Source organism: Numenius arquata, chromosome 4, assembly GCF_964106895.1.
Source record: "Numenius arquata chromosome 4, bNumArq3.hap1.1, whole genome shotgun sequence".
Classification (NCBI taxonomy): domain Eukaryota; kingdom Metazoa; phylum Chordata; class Aves; order Charadriiformes; family Scolopacidae; genus Numenius; species Numenius arquata.
In genome coordinates, this window is record NC_133579.1 from 44,550,726 (window position 1) to 44,570,334 (window position 19,609).

The 19,609-nt window shown below is 37.8% G+C and overlaps 1 protein-coding gene across 1 annotated transcript; it reads right to left on the reverse strand.

Annotated features, from left to right (window-relative positions):
- Positions 1-938: 938 nt before the first annotated feature.
- Positions 939-19,605, reverse strand: NSUN2 (NOP2/Sun RNA methyltransferase 2). Its single transcript, XM_074146282.1, has 19 exons — positions 19,378-19,605; positions 19,145-19,302; positions 18,869-18,973; positions 18,653-18,758; positions 17,939-18,010; positions 17,093-17,177; positions 16,115-16,307; positions 15,635-15,709; positions 14,357-14,487; positions 11,715-11,788; positions 8,416-8,546; positions 7,713-7,809; positions 6,408-6,583; positions 5,787-5,879; positions 5,264-5,399; positions 3,893-3,973; positions 3,525-3,663; positions 2,545-2,584; positions 939-1,879 (listed from the first exon to the last, which is right to left on the reverse strand). The coding sequence occupies exons 1-19, from the start codon at positions 19,474-19,476 to the stop codon at positions 1,474-1,476; spliced, it is 2,397 nt and encodes a 798-aa protein (XP_074002383.1). The 5' UTR covers positions 19,477-19,605; the 3' UTR covers positions 939-1,473.
- Between the last annotated feature and the right edge of the window lie 4 nt (positions 19,606-19,609).

Genomic DNA, 19,609 nt, shown 5'->3' on the forward strand with positions numbered 1-19,609 from the left:
TACTTTGCATACACCTCCAATTCAAAAGAAAATTCTGCTATGCTGCTCTTCAGCCTAAGGAGCTGCCAAAAAGAACCTGTCCAATTGCAGCTCCTGATTCAAAGAACAAATTCAAACCTTAGCAAAATACAAGGGCAAGAACTGATTTTTTATTAACCTATTTTACAGACTCTCAAGAGGAAAATGAGTCCTGTCAATGGTTCTTCACTGCATGAGACTAATTTCTTATCAGAGGACATGGCATTATTTCACTTTTACTTCTCTCCCTCAAGAATACTCCCTTTGATGAAGTAGTTCAAGGGCAGGCATCAGAAAGTCCGTTGTAGCAAGGTAGAGCAAATGGGTCCAAGCTCCATTAGGACTCCATCAGTAAAAATATACATGGTAAAATTTAGTTTCACAAGAAACGCAAATATTTGCATCATGGTCCTACGGAGGACAATACCTTGTACCGCTGGTCAGTCTCCTTTCAGGTCAACTTGATACAAGTACAAAGAGTATTGCTGAAACAGCCACAAAAGATGGAATTGACAAGTTTCTGAGGTAGCCAACGAATTCATTTTTTTTTAAGTCAGATTAAGTAAATTACTTTTTTGGACCTATATAACCTCTTTTAAAGATCTACTATACAACAATATACATACCACCAGACTTTTTTTTAATGATTATTTCAGCTATAAGCAAGCATCTTGCAAAAATCAGAGAGGACTCCCACTTGAAGAAATGACAGAGAAACAGATGACTGCAGTAGATTTGAGGGACAATCACAGACTCTTAAACAGGGACATTTCAAGATAAAAGCTCGAGGCATGCTCAACATACCTGAAGATCTAGTTAAGGGCATTTATTAGCTGTGCCTGTCAAGCAAGTCACCACTCCGGAGAAGAGTCTCAGACGTCAGTCTCTGGCAAAATGCGTTCTGTATTTTTTTTTTTTTTCAGGATGCTGTGCATGGTTTTCTTTGGAATAAATATTAATCAGGTTGCTAGTTAGATAACCTATATGTGCATTTGTATGCATACTCATACTGATTCCCTTATCCATTAAAGGACCTGCATAAGTAGTAATCAGATTGAGTGGGAGGTGTGGTACGCAATCTTAAGAGAAAAATATTTTCAAGAACTCGCGTGCTTTGAATGAAACCCCATTTTTTTCTTCTGAAGGAATTCTTAACCAGTTACACAGGCAGCTCATTTGTACATGTCATCATTCCGTTTCAAATACGAGTTTTAGATTTTACTGGTGCGTGGTCCATTGCCAGCAACAGACACACAAACTCACCAGTAGTATGGTACAAAGAAGACACACGTGAAGAGAAATCTCTTTATAGCTTTCATTTAAAAAATAAAACAGACGAAACTTTAAAACAGGAATATCCTATTCCAACTGAAATTTTAAAATACACTTCCATGCTAAAAGCAAAAATCTGGATGTGAGCCTCATGGAAGCTGCCAAGTAATAAGAGAAAGAAACTTAATCTTTCACATTACTTGTATCCGTGTCTTTGCTTTCCTGGCTTACATGACTGTTGGCATTTTTACTAGATTGATCTAAATCCTCAATTTTATTTTCTACTTTCATAGCGCTGCCTTCCACAGGACTGCGGGAAGATTCTTCACCTATTTCTGCTTCCATTTTTGTGACTAAATCATGTTCTTTGTCTTCCACATCCATTCCTTCCTCTGTTTGCGCCAGCCTATGTTGAACTTCTTCCTCCGTTTTACTTTCCGATTCCTCCTCTTTCCTCTTTGCTTTAAACACTTCAACTCCCATCATCCTCAGGTAATGCAGTCTCTCATTCTTGGGCACAAAGGCACGGAGCGATGTCTTTCCTTGCCAACCACATAGCACGATAGGGCACTGAAGATCATCAGGTTTTCTACAAACAAGAAGTTACATTCAGTCATCTTTGAGAAAGGCAATCTTCAAAACTTAATTTTATAGCCATACCCTGGTAAATAAGAGCACAATCTTTAACACTAAATGCATTTTATAACTATTTGTAGAAGATGCAAGTACACTGGTCTTAGCTTCAGTATGTAAACAGGTAACGGTACCTGCCATCTAAAAGCAAGCAAGAAAAAAAAAAAAAAAAAAGCTCAATGCTATTAAATTTCTGCAACAGGCAAACTAATTTTCTGGCTCTGCTTTCAAAACTAATATAAGCAACAGTAAGATGAAAGTTTAGATTTAAAAAGTTCTCAAGAACTTCTGATACTACCTAATCAACAAAAATGAACAATGAAAAAGTTAAACTTTTTCTATTTCAAATGCTGGACTTCGCAGGGAAACAAATCACGTGTAGTGATACTGTGGACCCCTGGCAGAACTACCACCTCTCCTTTATAAAGCTAAATCCTACAATTGTTTTAAGAACACACAGGCAAGATAGGTTCTTTCCCCATTATATTCTTTGTATGCTGCCAGGCTTTACCGTTGACTTCACTGCATCTCTATGCCTCCACTTCTGTTTCTGCTGAGTGAAAATAAAATTCTTATTCAAGTTTTAAAACAGTGTAAATGGAAAGCAACACATCTACTTACTCAGGGTCTGGGTCGTACTTCAGAACTATACTTCCCATCGCTGCAGGGAAGGGAAGTGGGGGGAACAAAAAAAAAACCCAAAAGAGATGTGTTACTTGATAAAGTGCTAAAATGATTGTAATTTGAAAACGTTCAAGAAAACAAGTTTTTAGACAGCCATACAACATGAGCTGGTTAGCAGTTATCTACATCAGTACTGTAAACTATAGACAATACCAGATTTTATTCCTTTTTTTTTTTTTCAGACTGAACTACCTATATAGTTACAAAAGTAACTGCCAATCCTGCCTCCTCCCAAATGCCAAATAAACAAATTAAAATACAAAACCACTTAGTGGATTAATTTACTCAGTGAATCTATCCAGGAACTTTTACTTAAGTAAAATGAACATCAGAGTATGCCAGTCCAAACTTTAGAAAAATTGTTCTTCCCATTTTGTCTCAAACACTGAAGTACAAGAAAATAAAACAACATAAACAAAAGACGGAAAAGCAGTCTTCATTTCTTCAAGCACCCAGCGTAGCAGGAATAAAAATTTAATATGAGTAGACATTGTTCCCCATATTTAAGAAAATCAAATCTGAATAACTGTATTTGATACATAAAATCATGACCAACAATTGCAGATGACAAACAGCTTCAGCTGGAGCACTAACAGGTGTAAAGATCAGTAGTATATATGAAATTCTTATTCATGAGACATTTTAAATGCTGCCTCACAGCACCGCTTCACAGAAGTCACAAGTTTGGTTACTCTTCTGTTCTCTGGAGTTCATAAACCTTAAAGGCTGTGATCAGAAAAGACTACAGTTTCTAGTAGCACACTGGGTTTCAGTAATGCTTACTTACCTAATTAACAAGTATATTTAAGATAAATTTAGTCAAAATTTTTAGCAAACAGTTTATGTGATAGTATTTTGATCATCTGCCATGTACTGTACAATAATAATTTTGTCATAGTACAAATTAGAAGGCTTACTCATGTCTTTGACCTTCTTCTGTGTTTCACTGCTGAATTTACTTAAGAATGGATTTTCCTGGGTTAGCAGAATTTTAACATCTTCTATGCAGACATTTATAATCCTTGCATGAATGAATGGGTACAGAGTATAAATTCCCTGTTTAATAAATAAAAATAATTATTTCAAAATGCAATCTCTGTTTTCTGAAGGAAAAATGTTAAAAACAGTATGTCCTTTAGCTAATATCAGAAAAAAAATTCACATTTTAAAACCATACTGGAAATGCAAATTGTCATTAATCTGACAAAGTTAATGCCAGCTGTGCTATAGGCTCTAGAGGAAATCAAAGTTATCTCCTTCAAAAAATACAATGCTATGTAATTACCTCTTGTGCTAATCGGAATGCACATCCAAACTGTTCACCATCACTGTTGCGAGACCAGACTTTTATCCCTGTGTTAATAACCTGCAAACGGCAAAGCCCATAAGCATCATTCAGCAGTATAAATTCTAAATAACCACTCTGAATTTTGCTTTTCCTCAACTGTTTGACTAAAAGGAGGAAGAAAGGATAATTCTGCCATAAAGTTTGTTCATTTGTGCTGGACACTGAATTAAATTCATGTGAAAATTCATTCAAGGGAAAAAGGAATTCCCACGATCAAAACATAGCTCTCTTTCTCAATATAAACACCTTTTACTCCTTCCATGTTGAAAACTGAACACTGTGAGGAAGCGTTAGTCTTAAAATAAGGGCAATGAACTATTAAGACCTGATTTTAATTTTAGTTTCAGTAGGAATTTTCTGGGTGCTTCTGGGAAAGTCAACCAAGGACGGGATTTTAAAAATGCACAAGTGTTTAATATGCTTTGTGGTATTCAAAGTGTCATTGCCTAATATAAGGCACCAGTTTCTTAAAATTTTGTCAATTATGTAGTCATTTCCTGCATGTGGGATAAAAGGATAATTATTTATCCATCTCAAAGATCTGTTGCAAAGGTGTAATGAATATCCTTGGAAATTTTCACCATTTGAGTGGGTGAGGCCCCCGAACCATATCTGATGTAGCTTTCAAGTTAGCCCTACTTGGGGCAGGAAGGAAGCTGGAATAGATGACCTTATTCTAACTTAAATTATTCAAAAACTTTCAAGCAAAATCTTTAGCATTTGCAAGGCATTTTCCATGGGGAGTCGTATAAAACAAATTATCATTTTTCCCTCTAATTCACAAAACCAATTCTTATCCCATTATTATTCAGCTTAACAACTTCTCAAAATATTCAGATGTTGAAATTACTTTGAAACAATGTCCCCATGTAACACAGACAGCTAATAATGCAGCTGAAGTTACCTGTTATTTTTGGTAGGCTTTCAAAGCTCTTAATTTCATAATTAAGGGGCTCATAAACACAATAGCGTCAATGCAAACTTGTGAAGGTACCTGAAGACCAGATAACAGTGCTGGTACACACACAGCAGTTACATAGCCCCTTCCTCTACTTTTAAGTTCCCTCACATCTGACAAAAAACAAAATTATTTTAATCTTGGAAACTTATTTACCTCTCAGAGACAACTCTTCATTTCTTTAACAGAAGAGGGTTGGAGAGGAAAACGTTCATTCAGACCAAAAAAAAAAAAAAGACCTATCAGATGGCTAATTTTCTATATAACCAATAAGCTTGGCAATGAGTTCAAGGAGACATCCACTGATGCTTATGATCTCTGTTGTGAAAACCTTAAGAGATGAACCATACCTTCATCTTCTCACTGTTGTTCAGAAGCACGTTCCTTAGCTCCTTAGAAACCATGTACAGCTGTCTCTTCTTCCCTTCTTGAGTTCGAGTTAGTAAATTCATCTTGGGAAATGATGGGTCCAATGCATAAAACTTCCTGTGGCCACAATACTTGTTTTGATTAACTGAACGATGAAATTATATACTCAAAATGCATGGGTTAGCCCATTTCCTCAAGCTATCTCTGCAAACACTTAACACTTTGGCTACAGAACACAAAGATTAGACTTTCTAAGATGCAACTCTATCTGAAAACACAAGCTGTCACAGACACTAAGATATACTCAAAAATTTCCAGTGCAAACTACAGTGGTCTATTTTCATTTAAGAACAGTTTAAGTATTGAGGAGAGCGGGATCTGGTGCAAAGTTAGGGAAAAAGTTTTATGTAAGACCAACTAGACCCATCTTCTGTGATGAACCAAAACACTAATATTCCTAAACTACTAGAAATCTTACTGCCAAAACAGAAACTTTTTTCTTACTGTATAGGAAGGAACAATGGATCATCTTCAGGGAGAAACACAAAAGGGTCTTCTTTAAAACCAAACAACTTCATTTTCTTAGATGGTGGTGGTCTAAAAAAGAAAATACCATTGCATTGCCAATTTTAGTAAAAGTACGTGGTTTAAAATCAGTATATTCAGTTCACTTAGTCAACACTTGCCTTATGGTAACGACAGTATGCCAGACAGAACACTGACATTTTCCCATGCTTCACTAAGAGAACACTACCCACAATTTAACTTCTTAAAATGAGGAAGTGAAAGCAGTGCTTGAAAACAGAAACCACAAAAACAAGTAAACAGAGATTTCTGAGGCAGTAATTCTGGAGACAGTAAAGATCTTCCAAAGGTTAACTTCTAAAAGTATGGTTTTTTTTAACAGAGGAGAAAGGACTATCAGACTTTGCAAATGCTAATAAGAAAAGTTATTTTCCTAACTTGCCAATATACAAGACAGAAAATGTGGTAATGTAGGACAACTGAGCAAGTTCATTAATTCTTCTTGATTGACTTCTAAATGAGTCCAGTAACAAAAGAACTACAGAGTGCTCAGCAATTACAAAGCTGTCACAGGACAAATACTTAGAAATGGTCTCTTACCCACAGACTCCTTCCTTTTTGCTTTGTTCAGTGTCTGAATTCTGCGGTTCTTGCATTTTCTTCGACTCTTCATTTTCAGCAAGTGTTGGTTCTTCAGCAATAGATTCAGAACCATTATCTGCATTAGCTGCTGTCACTTCAGTATCTCCTGTTCTTTGTGGTAATTTCTGATGAACCTATTTCAAATTATAGTATTTTCAACAAAGCAGAAAGCAGTATCTAACTTGTAACAAAATGTACCTATGTTGTCTCTGCACGTGCTTGATTCTTATCAATTGTATGTGGTTAAACTGATCAATTTAGGGAGCTAATCTGATTACTAAATCAAGATACCACTGTAAATTGCATTTACCTCTAGTACTGATCTGGACAATTTCTTACCAACTGTCCAAGAAAGCTATTTTTTATACTATTTACAAATTCACGTTCAAGCACTCAAAGAGAAGACTATTTTAAGTCAGGATCTGCTGCTTTCCTTCTGGCACTCAAAGTGACACACACATCCTGCTGCTGCACACTTTCTGTAAGAGTGCCACAACAATAAACTTAGAATAGCATCAACTATTTGGATGGTGCTTGCTTCTGAATAAATGCTCTTTCCTTACTGCCACATACATTTTACCCATAAGGTGTTCTAATGAAGCTAATCAAATAAATAGAAACAGCTAAAAGGGATTCACACAGTAAGTTTCTCTCAAATATATGAACAGTCTAAGAGATCAAATAAATCATGTCAACCTAAAATCCGGTTGACAGGATTTTAAAGACAATTGACAACAAATGGATTAAAGTCAGATGGCTGAAGCTGCTGCCGCTGCTCCTAACAGTTTTACATCCATTCCCTCTGCTGCTGATCTGTTCGACTAATCTGCTAGTGAATCACTCCTGAGCAACCAGCCACAGAGTAAGATAAACTGGAATCAGAATTAGCTTACAACACAGCAGAAAAAGCCTTCGGCAGAGGGACCACACACAGCTGAAGAAAGTGACAACTTTAGCGCCCCAATCTAATCTGCTTCTGTAATTCTTTCAAAGCCTTAATTTTAGGTTCAAATTTTATCTTACTATTTTACTATGATTACAAAATTTCCTCCCTCTTTTTCTTTTTTCCTATTTTAAGAAATTAACTTCAAAAAAGATGTAAGTCCTTAAGGGATTTAGGAGTTTATTTTTAATTGATACACTGAACTATAACTGAAGGGCAGAGATAAACCAGTTATAGTATGTTTTCTATTACATAAGCTTTCAAAAAATGCCAGAAACATTATTAAAAGTTAACATTTTAGCTCTTTTAAAAGAAGTTACCTTAGGCTGGCGTTTATTCCATGGCATTGGAGATTTTTTTATTAACACAGCCACAAAGAAACCTCCCGTGTTCTGGTGATGTGGCAATATCCTAAGACTAGGGAAAAAAAAAAAATGTTGTTATGTATTCATCACCAGTATTCAGGCTCTCACAAAGTACTAGAAAGGTCACATTATATTTACTTTCAGGGTAGACTAAGTATTCCTAGTAGGACTGTGCAGATTTAATTTACCAGGCTAGAAACAGGATCTAAAATAGAGCATTCTGGCAAAATAACTTGCATCAGTGCAACGCATTTGTTTCACCATTCACATCTAAGCTTTAATGACTCATTTCTAAACACTATTTTTAGAATAGCTATGAAAAGTCTTTCATAGAAAATAAGTCACACTGTTAAAATGTTAAAGTTTCACATACTTTTCCAGTACTTTTGGCTAGGCATCTCTATTGGATGCAAAGAATTTGACCTGTTTGTGTGAGTATTTATTCCTTGTAAGAAACTTTCAATAATTAGTCTCAGTTCACTGGAATTTAAGTATTGTGTACTGCCATTACACATGAAGCAATCAAAATATACTCAGACCTATACAAGCAAAGGTCTACATTACAACACATTCCTAATCTGACTGAATTATAATTTGCCCACCACCATTCAAGGTAACCACCAAAAAAACTCAAAAAATCTATTCTTGGGAAACTTACCAACGGTCTAGATTCATTGCCTTTAGCTTCTCTTCATCTTTAATTGGAAACATGGTGGGACGTATTTGTGTTTGTCTATTTGAAGGCACATCTTTCCACTCTTCAAACCACTGTCCATCTTTCAGCATTACCTTCAAAGGAGTAAATATAAATACTGTGAAGAATATGGGTCACCATTTTACAAGTTTTAATTAAAATACTTTCAAACCAAGGCTCAGGTGCCAAAAAGAGAAGTTACTTTCTGGTATAGTAAATTAAGTTCTTTAAAGTGTATTGTTCCTATGTACATTTTATGTGTGCATTTATGCACACGAGATGCTTTTCAGCTGTACCTCCTTTCTCCAGTTTCTATGCTTCAAAAAGTGTGCAGTAAAGTAAAGACTGGTGGAGAATCAACTGCAGTGATCTCTGTTAACCTTTCAGAACATATAGAACACCAAAATCCAAAGGAAGGACAGTGGTAGAATACACAAGATTATCATCAGATTTAGGATACATTACTTCTTTTTCTCTGGCTTTGAGACACTCTGCTATAGGCAGCTTCCCAGCAGTATACAAAGGAAAAGGGCTACTGCAGCCTAGTAGAAATTAGAAACGAGGAATCCCAATTTCATTACGTAAGAAAGATGCAAGAGCACAACACAACAGCTTGGTAAGCACACAGCCCCATGACACAACCCTACACAGGTCACAGAAAGAGATGTTTTCAAGGAAAGTTACTGACAAACCATGTCCCTATGAATTTTCTAATGCCTGTATCTTTATCCAGGACTCAGAACACACCTATGAATCCACTCTAAGGTACTGTGTGGGCATAACATCACCTCATTCCATCTAAAGGTCAAAGCTTTTGAAGGACTCTTAAGATACAAGCAGAAGGTTAGAGCCACAACTCTTGTAGCAAGGCATTTTGAATGCTCTTTAAGCAAGAATACCAAACTGGAAAGAAAAACAGGGAAAATTTGACTTCAGAACTCTAGACACCTGATTCTGTACTGGACTCTAGGGCTGTAAGAAAGGTCACATTCAGGAATGTGTGGGCAAATGTAAAAAATTAATGACTGAAATGAAGGCTCATTTTTGTTGTTAAGGCAACAAAATAGATAAGTAACAGTGATGGTGACTTCAGGAAAGAAAATTACGATGAACTGTTTTCATACACATTGCTGTGATTGACTTGGAGGTTTAATTAAGTGTTCTACTGGAAACTGAAATGTTAGATTTATCTAGATTAGAATTTCACTATGAACGTCAGAACACAGACTTCAGTGTCATGAAGTCTGGCATTTCTCAGCCACTGATCAGATCACACCTAAAGTATTGTGCCTTTGCATGTTCCTGAAATAGAAATGACTGTACTTGCAGAATTATTATTTCAAGTCCAAATATGCTACATGTCATACTGCTACATGGAGACGAAGACAGACTGTGATTCTGAACTACCTTTCCTTGGAAGTCATGAGTGCAGCTTGAGAGAAACAACCAGTGGGACTGATAAATAACTGAAGTGCAAACAAGTCTACAACTATTTTGGATGTGCTAGAATAACTAGCCCTGCTCTGTCCAGTGTTGGTTTGCCAGCCTAACCACAGACTGTAACTGGTAGGATGACAAAGCATCAAAGAGAATCACAGAATCATCTAGGTTGGAAAAGACCCTTGGGATCATCGAGTCCAACCATCTACCCTACTCTACAAAGTTCTTCCCTACACCATATCCCCCAACACCACATCTAAGTGACTCTTAAACTCATCCAAGGATGGTGACTCAACCACCTCCCTGGGCAGCCCGTTCCAGTGTCTGATCAAGAGCATGCTGAACTCTTCTCTATTGCATATTTCACTAGCCTCTTGTTAGGGTAGAATGAAGATTCAAAGTGTTGCAGAAGTAGGTTATCAGATCTGGAGTTAAAAAGGTGTTTTCCTTCAACTCTCGAGTTCACTCATCATCTGGCTTAAGGAGAGAGTACTGAATGCTATTTTCAAGCAGTTAAGTGTCCGTTGAACAAAACCTTATTTTTAATTTGCTGGTTCCAGAGATTTACAGTCAACTGATGTTCAGGAATATTCAACGTAATCACTAAGTCACGGAGCTCCCACTGAACAGACGTTTCACCAAGAAACAAAAGACAAAACCAAGTAAAAACAGCACCAAAACAAGCAAATACATTCACTGACAAGCTAGCCAATGAGGCTTTAAAAAATGCAGTCACAGCAAGTAAAGGCTGAAGAAAGTCTTGCGAACTTTCAACACATTTTATTAGCCGACTTTTTAAAATACCCATCAGGGAGGTTTATATTCAAACTGCAAACACAGTAATAAATGTTACAGGGAATATAATATGCTCTTAGTGATCTTTCTATATATGTTTTGTAGCTTTGTACAGTAAAAAAAAAAAAAAAGTAAAATTAACATTACAGAGTTATGCATTTTACATTTATCCTTCAGGTACAAGCAAGCCATTTAAATTTTTGGAGCGGTAAGAAGAAAGAAATCAGCTAGTTTCTAAGCTCTATTTCCAATGGCAGAACATAAGCAAATCTTTATTCCATGCATCTTGTTCATTAGCCTAGATACAGGCATAAACCTGCAGACTGCCATTGCAAGAGACCAGAGAAATGGTGAGAGAACAACCAATGGTGTTGCAAAGGCACACACTCATTATTAAAATTTTATCAGAGCTTCTTTCCCTACTACCAGGACGGCCTTCAGCTCTTCTTGATTATACTCTTAACAAGAAGCTGAAGAAGCTTTGGGTTTTTTTGCCTGTCCCTACTAGTCTGTTTCCAGAAATGAAATCACATAAGGCCTGGAACAAAATACAGAATTCTATTAATATTCTAGGATTACTGACATCACTGCAGGTTTTATAGCTTATTTCCTGAAAGGGTTTAACGGCTTTTACTTCCAAATGATTCAAGTGGACCAGCTCAAGAACTGTAGTATCTAACGCTCACAGACTGCAAAGACGGAGAAGGAGGAATAACTTTAAAAGTGGCTGAAATTATGTTGCCATCTACAGGCCACATGCATACAACGGAAAAGGGAATTATAGTAAGAAAATATAGGAGACAGAGCAAAGAAAGCTGGAGGAAAATAGGAGAACAGATGAGGCAAGAACTTACCATTAGAAAGATTTTTAGCCTTCTCCCCTACAATGCTATCTTGTCTAAAACTCTAAACAGCAAATCACTACCAATACTTAAGCTTAATCTGTTTTGAAATATTACACTTCAAAATTTCCCTAATTTAACACTCTACCACAGACCACGAACTTCACAGAAATGTCAGGTAAGTACCTTCCATTTTGTAATTCCTGGCATCCTCTTCAAACCTGGTAACTCAGAAGAGACATCAGCAAGTTCTAAGGCACCTGAAATCCCAAGAATATAAACATTCTTGAAAACAGAATTTGAGAGTTGTGTTCTTAACTAAGGTTCATAAAAATAGTTTTTCTTCAAATTTTAAGACCATTACTTTTTAAGCATTTCAAGGAATAAGAAGTTATACAATTACCACCATGTAAATTAACAAGAAAGATGGTAAGAATGGCTAACTACAGAACTTTGCAACCTGTAAGTTAACCAAAATACAATAGTTAAGTACTTTTTGTAGCAGCTGCATAGAGTAATACTCTACAACCTGTATCATTAAACATCAGTGTTCCAGGCAATACAGTCACAGAAGTTTTTATTCTCACTTACTTTGTATTTGGTTTTACTACACTGATTAAGTATTTTCCGGAGAAGTACTCTTTTGGGGATGACTGAGCCTTTTAAAATGTTTGATATATTCTCATTTTATGAACTTACAATCTTAATATATTCCAGTGTAAGAGGAAAAAGAATTTATTATTTTTTAAATGGAAAATTCAAAACTGTTTAACTGTAAGGTAAGTGCTATCAACTTAACAGGACAAAAGGCTATGTGCCTAAAATATGTCAGATTACTAAAAGAAACATCAACAGAGTGTAATTTTTTGAATTTATTATTGAATAAAAACTTTAAGCTGCCCCAAATCCAGAAAGAATTATATGAAAACTTACTGTTTAAATAGCTGATCTCTCTAGAGAAGAGTAACCTTAAAACTTCTTTTTCTGATTCTGAAGAGTTAGTTATTTAACAATTAGGTAGGCTTTTCCTCATGTTGTACACAATTTATCAACCTGTTCTACATGACTAACCGTTTACTCTTACAGTAACATTTTAAGCAAGTCTTTTAAATAAATGAAAAAGTGACATATGAATTCATAGACAAATTCCAAAATGACATTTCAAATCTGATTAAACTTGATGGTTGCATCTGTCCTTTGAATATTCCTGCCTACCCACAGCATGACTTCAACCGATGCCTCAAGACTACATCAGACTGATCAGGCACTAAATAGTCTGTCAGAAGTACAATTCCCAGCAGAGAAACATGGTACAAAAGTGCTTTTTCCTTACTCCTGCTGCCCCAAGGGGAAAGCACCCTGATCTGCTCCACAAGTAGCAGTGTAACACAGTGGTAGGAATTACGTTAACACCGAGGAACCACCAAATCTTCTGGACTGACCTGAGCAAATCCTTGAGATCCAATGCCCGATGCAGATCACTGCACTACCTCATCCTTCTTTAGCTACACCTATGCTCAGGCCCCAAGGATAATGTTTGCATGCTGGGACACATCATAGCCTCCAAATAAGCCTCAAAATACCTCCACTGGGCAGAGACAAGATCCAAATGCCACAGCCAGTCAAGATCCTTACTTCCAAGTACTGAATTTGCCCCAGATGCTGCAATTGTTGGCTTCTGTTAACATCCATACAGCTTTGTGCTCCTGTCTAAACTAGTCCTTACTGCTTTCCAATCCTGTCATTGTTAAACTTATCTCTGGTGTACTCCAACCTTCAATAAGCCAAGCATACTATAATTTAATGGAAACATGTCTATGTTGTTCTTTCACTCAGTCTGCCAAAGAAACTAGCTCTAAATAAAAATGTCCTTTGAATGGAAATTAAATAGTCAATTCCTAATTATTTGGAGGCATTTTAGCTAAACTGCTGTTTCAGGGACAATGAAATTTCACATATAATTTGAGGCCAGAATAATGACTGGCACAAAGAAAACATTACACAAAACAGGCTACTCCCAGAACCAGCTCAGCTCCAGGAGCAATAGAGCTGCTTCTGCTCTGTACAAGGCTCACTTTAACAAAGTCTGTGGAACTTTGCATGCAAAATCCAATTAAATGTCTCCAAACTTCAGGTTACTGACTCAGAACAAAACAGTGTCCATCAGCTCAAGACCAGAAATTTGGTCTACTAAGCCCTACTATCACAAACCGATGCACTACAGCTTCCCAGCTCATCTCAATTTTTCCATCTCTTGTTACTTCAGATGATGGAGATCAACCAAGCCTTCATGGGCAAGTTGAAAGTGTAAAAAAATCCAGGAGCTTAAAGACATTGGAATTCCAAGCATGTCAAAATGCACATCAAAGGATGCTAAAGGTATCAGTGATTCCCACCTACTGGTGCACAGTAACATTCCTCTAACTGCTTAAGGACACTCTGGGCTTTTTACTCCTACAGCATACAGCAGGGAAGATCCATGCCCTGTTTTCCAAAGGAAATACGAATGTCAGACATGAACTCCAACCAGTGGAATCAGTTAGCAGAAGCCAGATAACACAGACTGAATTCTACTGGTCAGTAGAAGTCTTTTATGTATCATTAACACACTCCTTCAGGTTTTATATTTGCACTCCATTTAGGCTTATTTAAGAAAACTGCTCATATTGACACCAATGAAATCCTACCAGTATAAAAAAAATAGCTGCAGTTTTGCATACTAGGAGCATGTTACCTACACTAAGCTTATTAAAAGTACTATCATACACATACCCTTTTTTGGGCTGAGAAAAAAGATCTTCCCACTCCGTCCAAGCTCGCGTTCTCACCTTGACTCTTTTCCAGCAGAGATGCGATCACAGCTTCATTTTCGATAGGATTCAACGAACATGTAGAATATACCATTCTCCCGCCTTCTGCCAGCTGTTCAACACCACGGGTTGCTATTCTTAACTGCAATCTAACAGAACACTCTTGGTCTAGCCAGGTATCATTTAGGAACCAGAAAGATTTGCCATCAAATTTCTTACAGGTGAAGTTATATTGCAGACATGTAACTCTCCATGGACTACACCAGCACTTACTGAGTTCCACAGCTGCCACCAGCACACAAATTAAAGTCAGTTTTAAACTAAGTCAGCTTAATGCAGTCTATGCTGCAGAAACACCCAAATTACACCTATTAAAACAGCAATTAAGTCAAACATTAACACTACTGCATGATAACTTTTAACATAACATTCTGTATTTTGTTCTTTCTAGTGCCCTATCAAGTTTATAATAAAGTACTCAACACTACAAAAATAACCCCTCAAAACCTAACTCTTCTTCTCAGAAATCTAGAGTTAAAATGAGGAACAATCTGATTATTATAAATATTACGGACAACACAGCTTAACTAGCAGTGGCCTTCTGAGAAAAGTATCACTGAGCTGGATCACAAGCTTATACCTTACCTGCATACTTACAACTAAAATAAAACCTGTAATTATGAATGAGTTGTCAAGCTGTAACAAGTCATCATAGGTCAGCAGAGTCACAGTAACTGACAGCATTCCCAGCTTGTTATAAACGCACAGTAAAATGTTCAAAGCTTTTTCATCTGTGTTTATGTTACTGCTTTTTACCACGTGCCTGCACTAGGCTAAGTACTCACTCAGCAACAGTTAACATAAATCAGTCCCAGGTAACTAAAACTGTTTATGTATGATCTCTAATATTCTAAATACTTTAAAACATTACTATTAAATTTTCCAAGTTTCTGCACTTTCCAACAGTATTTTACCTGCCTAAATGCTAAGAATGCCAACCAAATGATTAGTTCCCTGTTTTATTAGCTACCTTGTCTAAATCATTTCAATGAGAATTAATATGTCAGATATTCATAAGAATACAAGCAACTTAAAATTCACACACTCCACTCCTCACATCTGAAATACTGCACTTTCTGTGAATACCACAATAAGCTCTTGATTTGCGAGAAAAACAACTCTTCATAGTCTCTGCTTTGTCATATATTAACATGTGAATGCATGCAGATGTTAAAGATATGGGAAAAGGAGGAGACAGAAATGAAAGAAGTGCAAATGTGTAATAAGCATTTTTACCCATGGAGCTGCAAACTGTTTTGTGTTGTCCACTTCTTCCATACATCAATGTTTTTCCTCATGGTTCCATCTCCACTATAACAGAGGTTGAATTGATTTGTATTATTCGTGGGTAAAACTCATTTCATATCCAAGTCATTTACAGCAGCAAAAAATTAACAGTCCTTCTCCCATGTTAACTAGTTCTCCTATGCTGTACTGTTTGTTTCCACACTATCTTTGTATTTCAGTATCCTGAGTGTAAGTTTGAAATTTGAGGCACTTCAACTGACCAAATTTAAGTACCACTTGGAATCAAAAAAGTTCACCTTGATTTGGTATCCCCTTACCCAAGGCAGTTTAAGGCATTCACCTGTTCTGGAAATTACTATAAATCATAACTCCCATAGCAACTCAACAAGCGTAACTTAATAACACAAAAATTCTAGCACTGCAGTTAGTATAAAAAAATCTGTGTACTGAAGATTACATGCAAGATACCTGCAAGGGACATCACATAAAATCCTGTCGTAGAAAAGGACCTCTTTTCTTCCATCAACATCTATTTGTAGATTAGGAATGCTGGAGGCATCATGATTTACCACCATGATGCACGGACTGTTTAATCTCTTAGCCTGATGAACCAGCAAATAGCAGCGCTTGTTGTCGACATCATTAGCAATTACAAAACCCTCTGGGAACATAAAATAGTGGGAAGATGCTTTACTATTCAACAGCTAAATACTTTTACTTAGTTTAGTGCCTTACCGTCAAAGTTGTGTAAACCTTTCACTAGAGATTTTTACTTAAAAGACTGCTTAGGAATAGAGGACCCCTTACTGAACATAAAATAAAGTATGCATCAAATACAGTCTCTAGAGTTCTAGCTTCCATGCAGTGACAATAAGACACAACAAAAGGCCCTTCAACTTTTCACTCTAAAGTAACAGAGAAAACCTCCACTGCCACCAAAGACAATCTCTGTACATCAGCAGATTTTCAGCAGAACACAGAAAGAATCCACTCCCCCAACTTCACCATTTCTATAGACAGTATTTTCTGTGAGCATCTAAACAGAAAGATTCTGAAGCTTAAAAAAAAAAGATAAATATCATGACCATTTTGAAGCTAAAGCAGCTTAATCCAGTTTTTGCAGCATACCACTAAAACACAGGGGCTCATGGGCCACATCTACTAAGTAAACCTGATTTATATACAAAGATTAAGCTCTAATTACATCTACTGTAGTCTGAACATGGAAGATATATATATCTGTCGCATCCATCTCTCTCATTAAAGCCAAGGAAGCCCACAAAGTTTCAAGGAAAAGGTACTTCCCATCTCATATCACTCAATCACTTTGGGAATTCAATACGTAGTTAAATGCAGCTACTTATCTATGATATTAAAAATACTCTTCTACAAGAAAAAGCGAAAGTTCAAAGTCACAAAAGCTATTGGTAGTTTTTCCACACTTACTGGGAAAAGGAACATTCATGTCCGCGTGCAACATTTCAATGAGTTGTGCAGTCTTAGATCCAGGTGCAGCACACATATCTAGAATCTACAAATACCAGAAAGTTAAAAAAGAAGTCCTGGCTTGTATTTTTAAGTACTTGAGAAATTTACTATATGTTCTTGTTTAAATTAAATATTTTTGCATACAACTCCATATATTTTGCAAACAAATGTTAGTGTATGAAAACTTTACTAAGGTTAGAACAGGAATTTTGCAACCAGATATCCCCATTCCTACAATCTGCCATTCAGCAATATCACGGGCATTCCTTAAGCACCTCAGTTAACATTTGTAATCTATACTCTTTAGCTACCGTCAACAGCATGTTTCAGCTCACCCAAATTATTTTGCCTAACAGACTTATAGAGCAGAAGTTTGCAACTTCTACAAAAGGCAGAGAGGGGTGAAAATACCTGGTAAAGAACATTATCATTCAGATCTGGAAAAGTTCTCGGTGTGACGGGTAGCAGGACGTTAAAAACAGTCATCTTACTTTAAAAGGGGCTTGAAACATGAATATGTACTTAGATGCAGCTAAATACATTTACACATTATATATGTTGGTATGGAACTACTTTAAAACAGGTTTTTTCCAGGGTATTACATAAAGGTGAAAAAGCAGATATTCCCCTGGCCGTCTATTTGTAATCTGAACACTAGCTGATGCTGTGGTTTACATGCAGAAAGCATAAAACATACCAACACAAAACATGATTTTGTGCATCAGCATTGATACTGCTGTTGTAATTTGTAATCAGACTAACTTCCAGGAAAAAACTCTAATAGATAGTATATTCTAGAGTTACCTTATGATGAGGGTTTACATTAAGCAGCAGAGGTGGGATCATACTAACAGCCTCCTGACGACTGATATTTCCCTGGAAAGGAAAAAACAAAATCAAAACAAACTCCATTTTATTCAATTCCAAATGAATGCATTTCTTTTGCAAAAAAAAAATAAAATTTAAATGTCTATGTAGCAAAGCAATAAAGTAAACAAAAGCACACTATCATAAACTTAGGATTAAATTTTGTTCATGTTTAACAAACAAAATCACAGTATTTCACCCAATTGAAATTTCTGAAAATGGCAGATTTACTCCAATTTTATTCATTCCACACATGTAGTTTCTGCTCAAGAGATGAGAAACTGGCTTCAATTAAGTGAGAAACATCCATCATTAAAAGTAAGTCTCGGTATGTATACATGTGCACTTCTTACGAGACTTAAACATCTGTTTTCTAACAGCACCTAATTATTTTACAGGGACCCATTTTCATGTTCTCAAAGAAATAAAAAAAAAATGCAATTAGTTTAGGAGAAATATTTGTAACTGCGGTTATGTGCCAGCGTCATGGGATGAATCACTGTCAACAGCGACATACAATCCAGATACTTCTGAGCTACTCAATTTCTAAGAGAAAAGGTACAGTCTCAATTTCTCATAAGACATTTAAATAAACCACTGCTCAGGATGCGAGAGAAAAAAAAAAAAAGTCAAGATCTATTTAAAACTTACGCATTCTGTCTCGCTAACCAGGAACTGATGAAACTTTTCCAGCTGGGGTGATTTGCGTAAGATTTTTCTGCTCAAGTTAGTGTGCCACGCCAACTCTTCTGGATACCTGGGGGGAAAGAAAAGGGGGAAACGGGCAAAAGAATGAAACCAACCGATTCATGGGGCTGGATGTCAGGAACGCACAGGGTTCCTTACTTCACTTCCCCCCTCGCTTACCAGCTCAGCGACTGTGGCACCTCGACTTTTTGGCCGTCGACCTCCAGGTCCTGCAGCTCTCTGAAGTACTTTTCCTTCAGGCAGTGGAGGATCTCTTTGGCGTGGCTGCAAGGGAGAAGAGACCCCCCAGAAGAAGACCGTGTGGAGGCACACACACAGCCCTGCTCCAGACGTCGGGCCTCCTCCGCGGCAATTACGGCGGCTACTTGCCAGCCGGGCCACTGCTCGCCCCCCGGGGCCCCGCGACGCCCCTGCCCGTCCTCCAGGTCCCCCTACCTCCGGTAGCCGGTGATGCGCAGGGTGGCGGGCAGCGGCTCCCTCAGCGCCGCCATGAAGTCGTCCCACTCGCCGGCGGGGACGATGCCCAGCTCCCGGTAGTACCGCTCGAACAGCTCGTTCTCCTTCACGATCTCCGGGTAGCCGCCGGCCCAGCCCTGAAACGCGCCACCGACACCGTCAAGCTCGGCGGCCCTGCCGCTTCGCCCCCCCGCCCCGGCCCGGTCTCTCACCGCTTGGTCGCCGCCGCCGCCACTGCCACTGCCGCCCCGCTCCTGCCGCTGCTGCTGCTGCTGCTGCTGCCGGCGGCGGTCGCGCGCCCGGCGGCCCATGGCGGCCAGCCGCCGTCCGAGCCCCACCACCCGTCCCGCCGTCGGTGCAGCCGCTCCCGCCCCAGGGGACCGCGGGACCGCACGGCACCGGTGCCGCGTGCTGCCACCTCGCCACTAACACGCATGCGCGCGC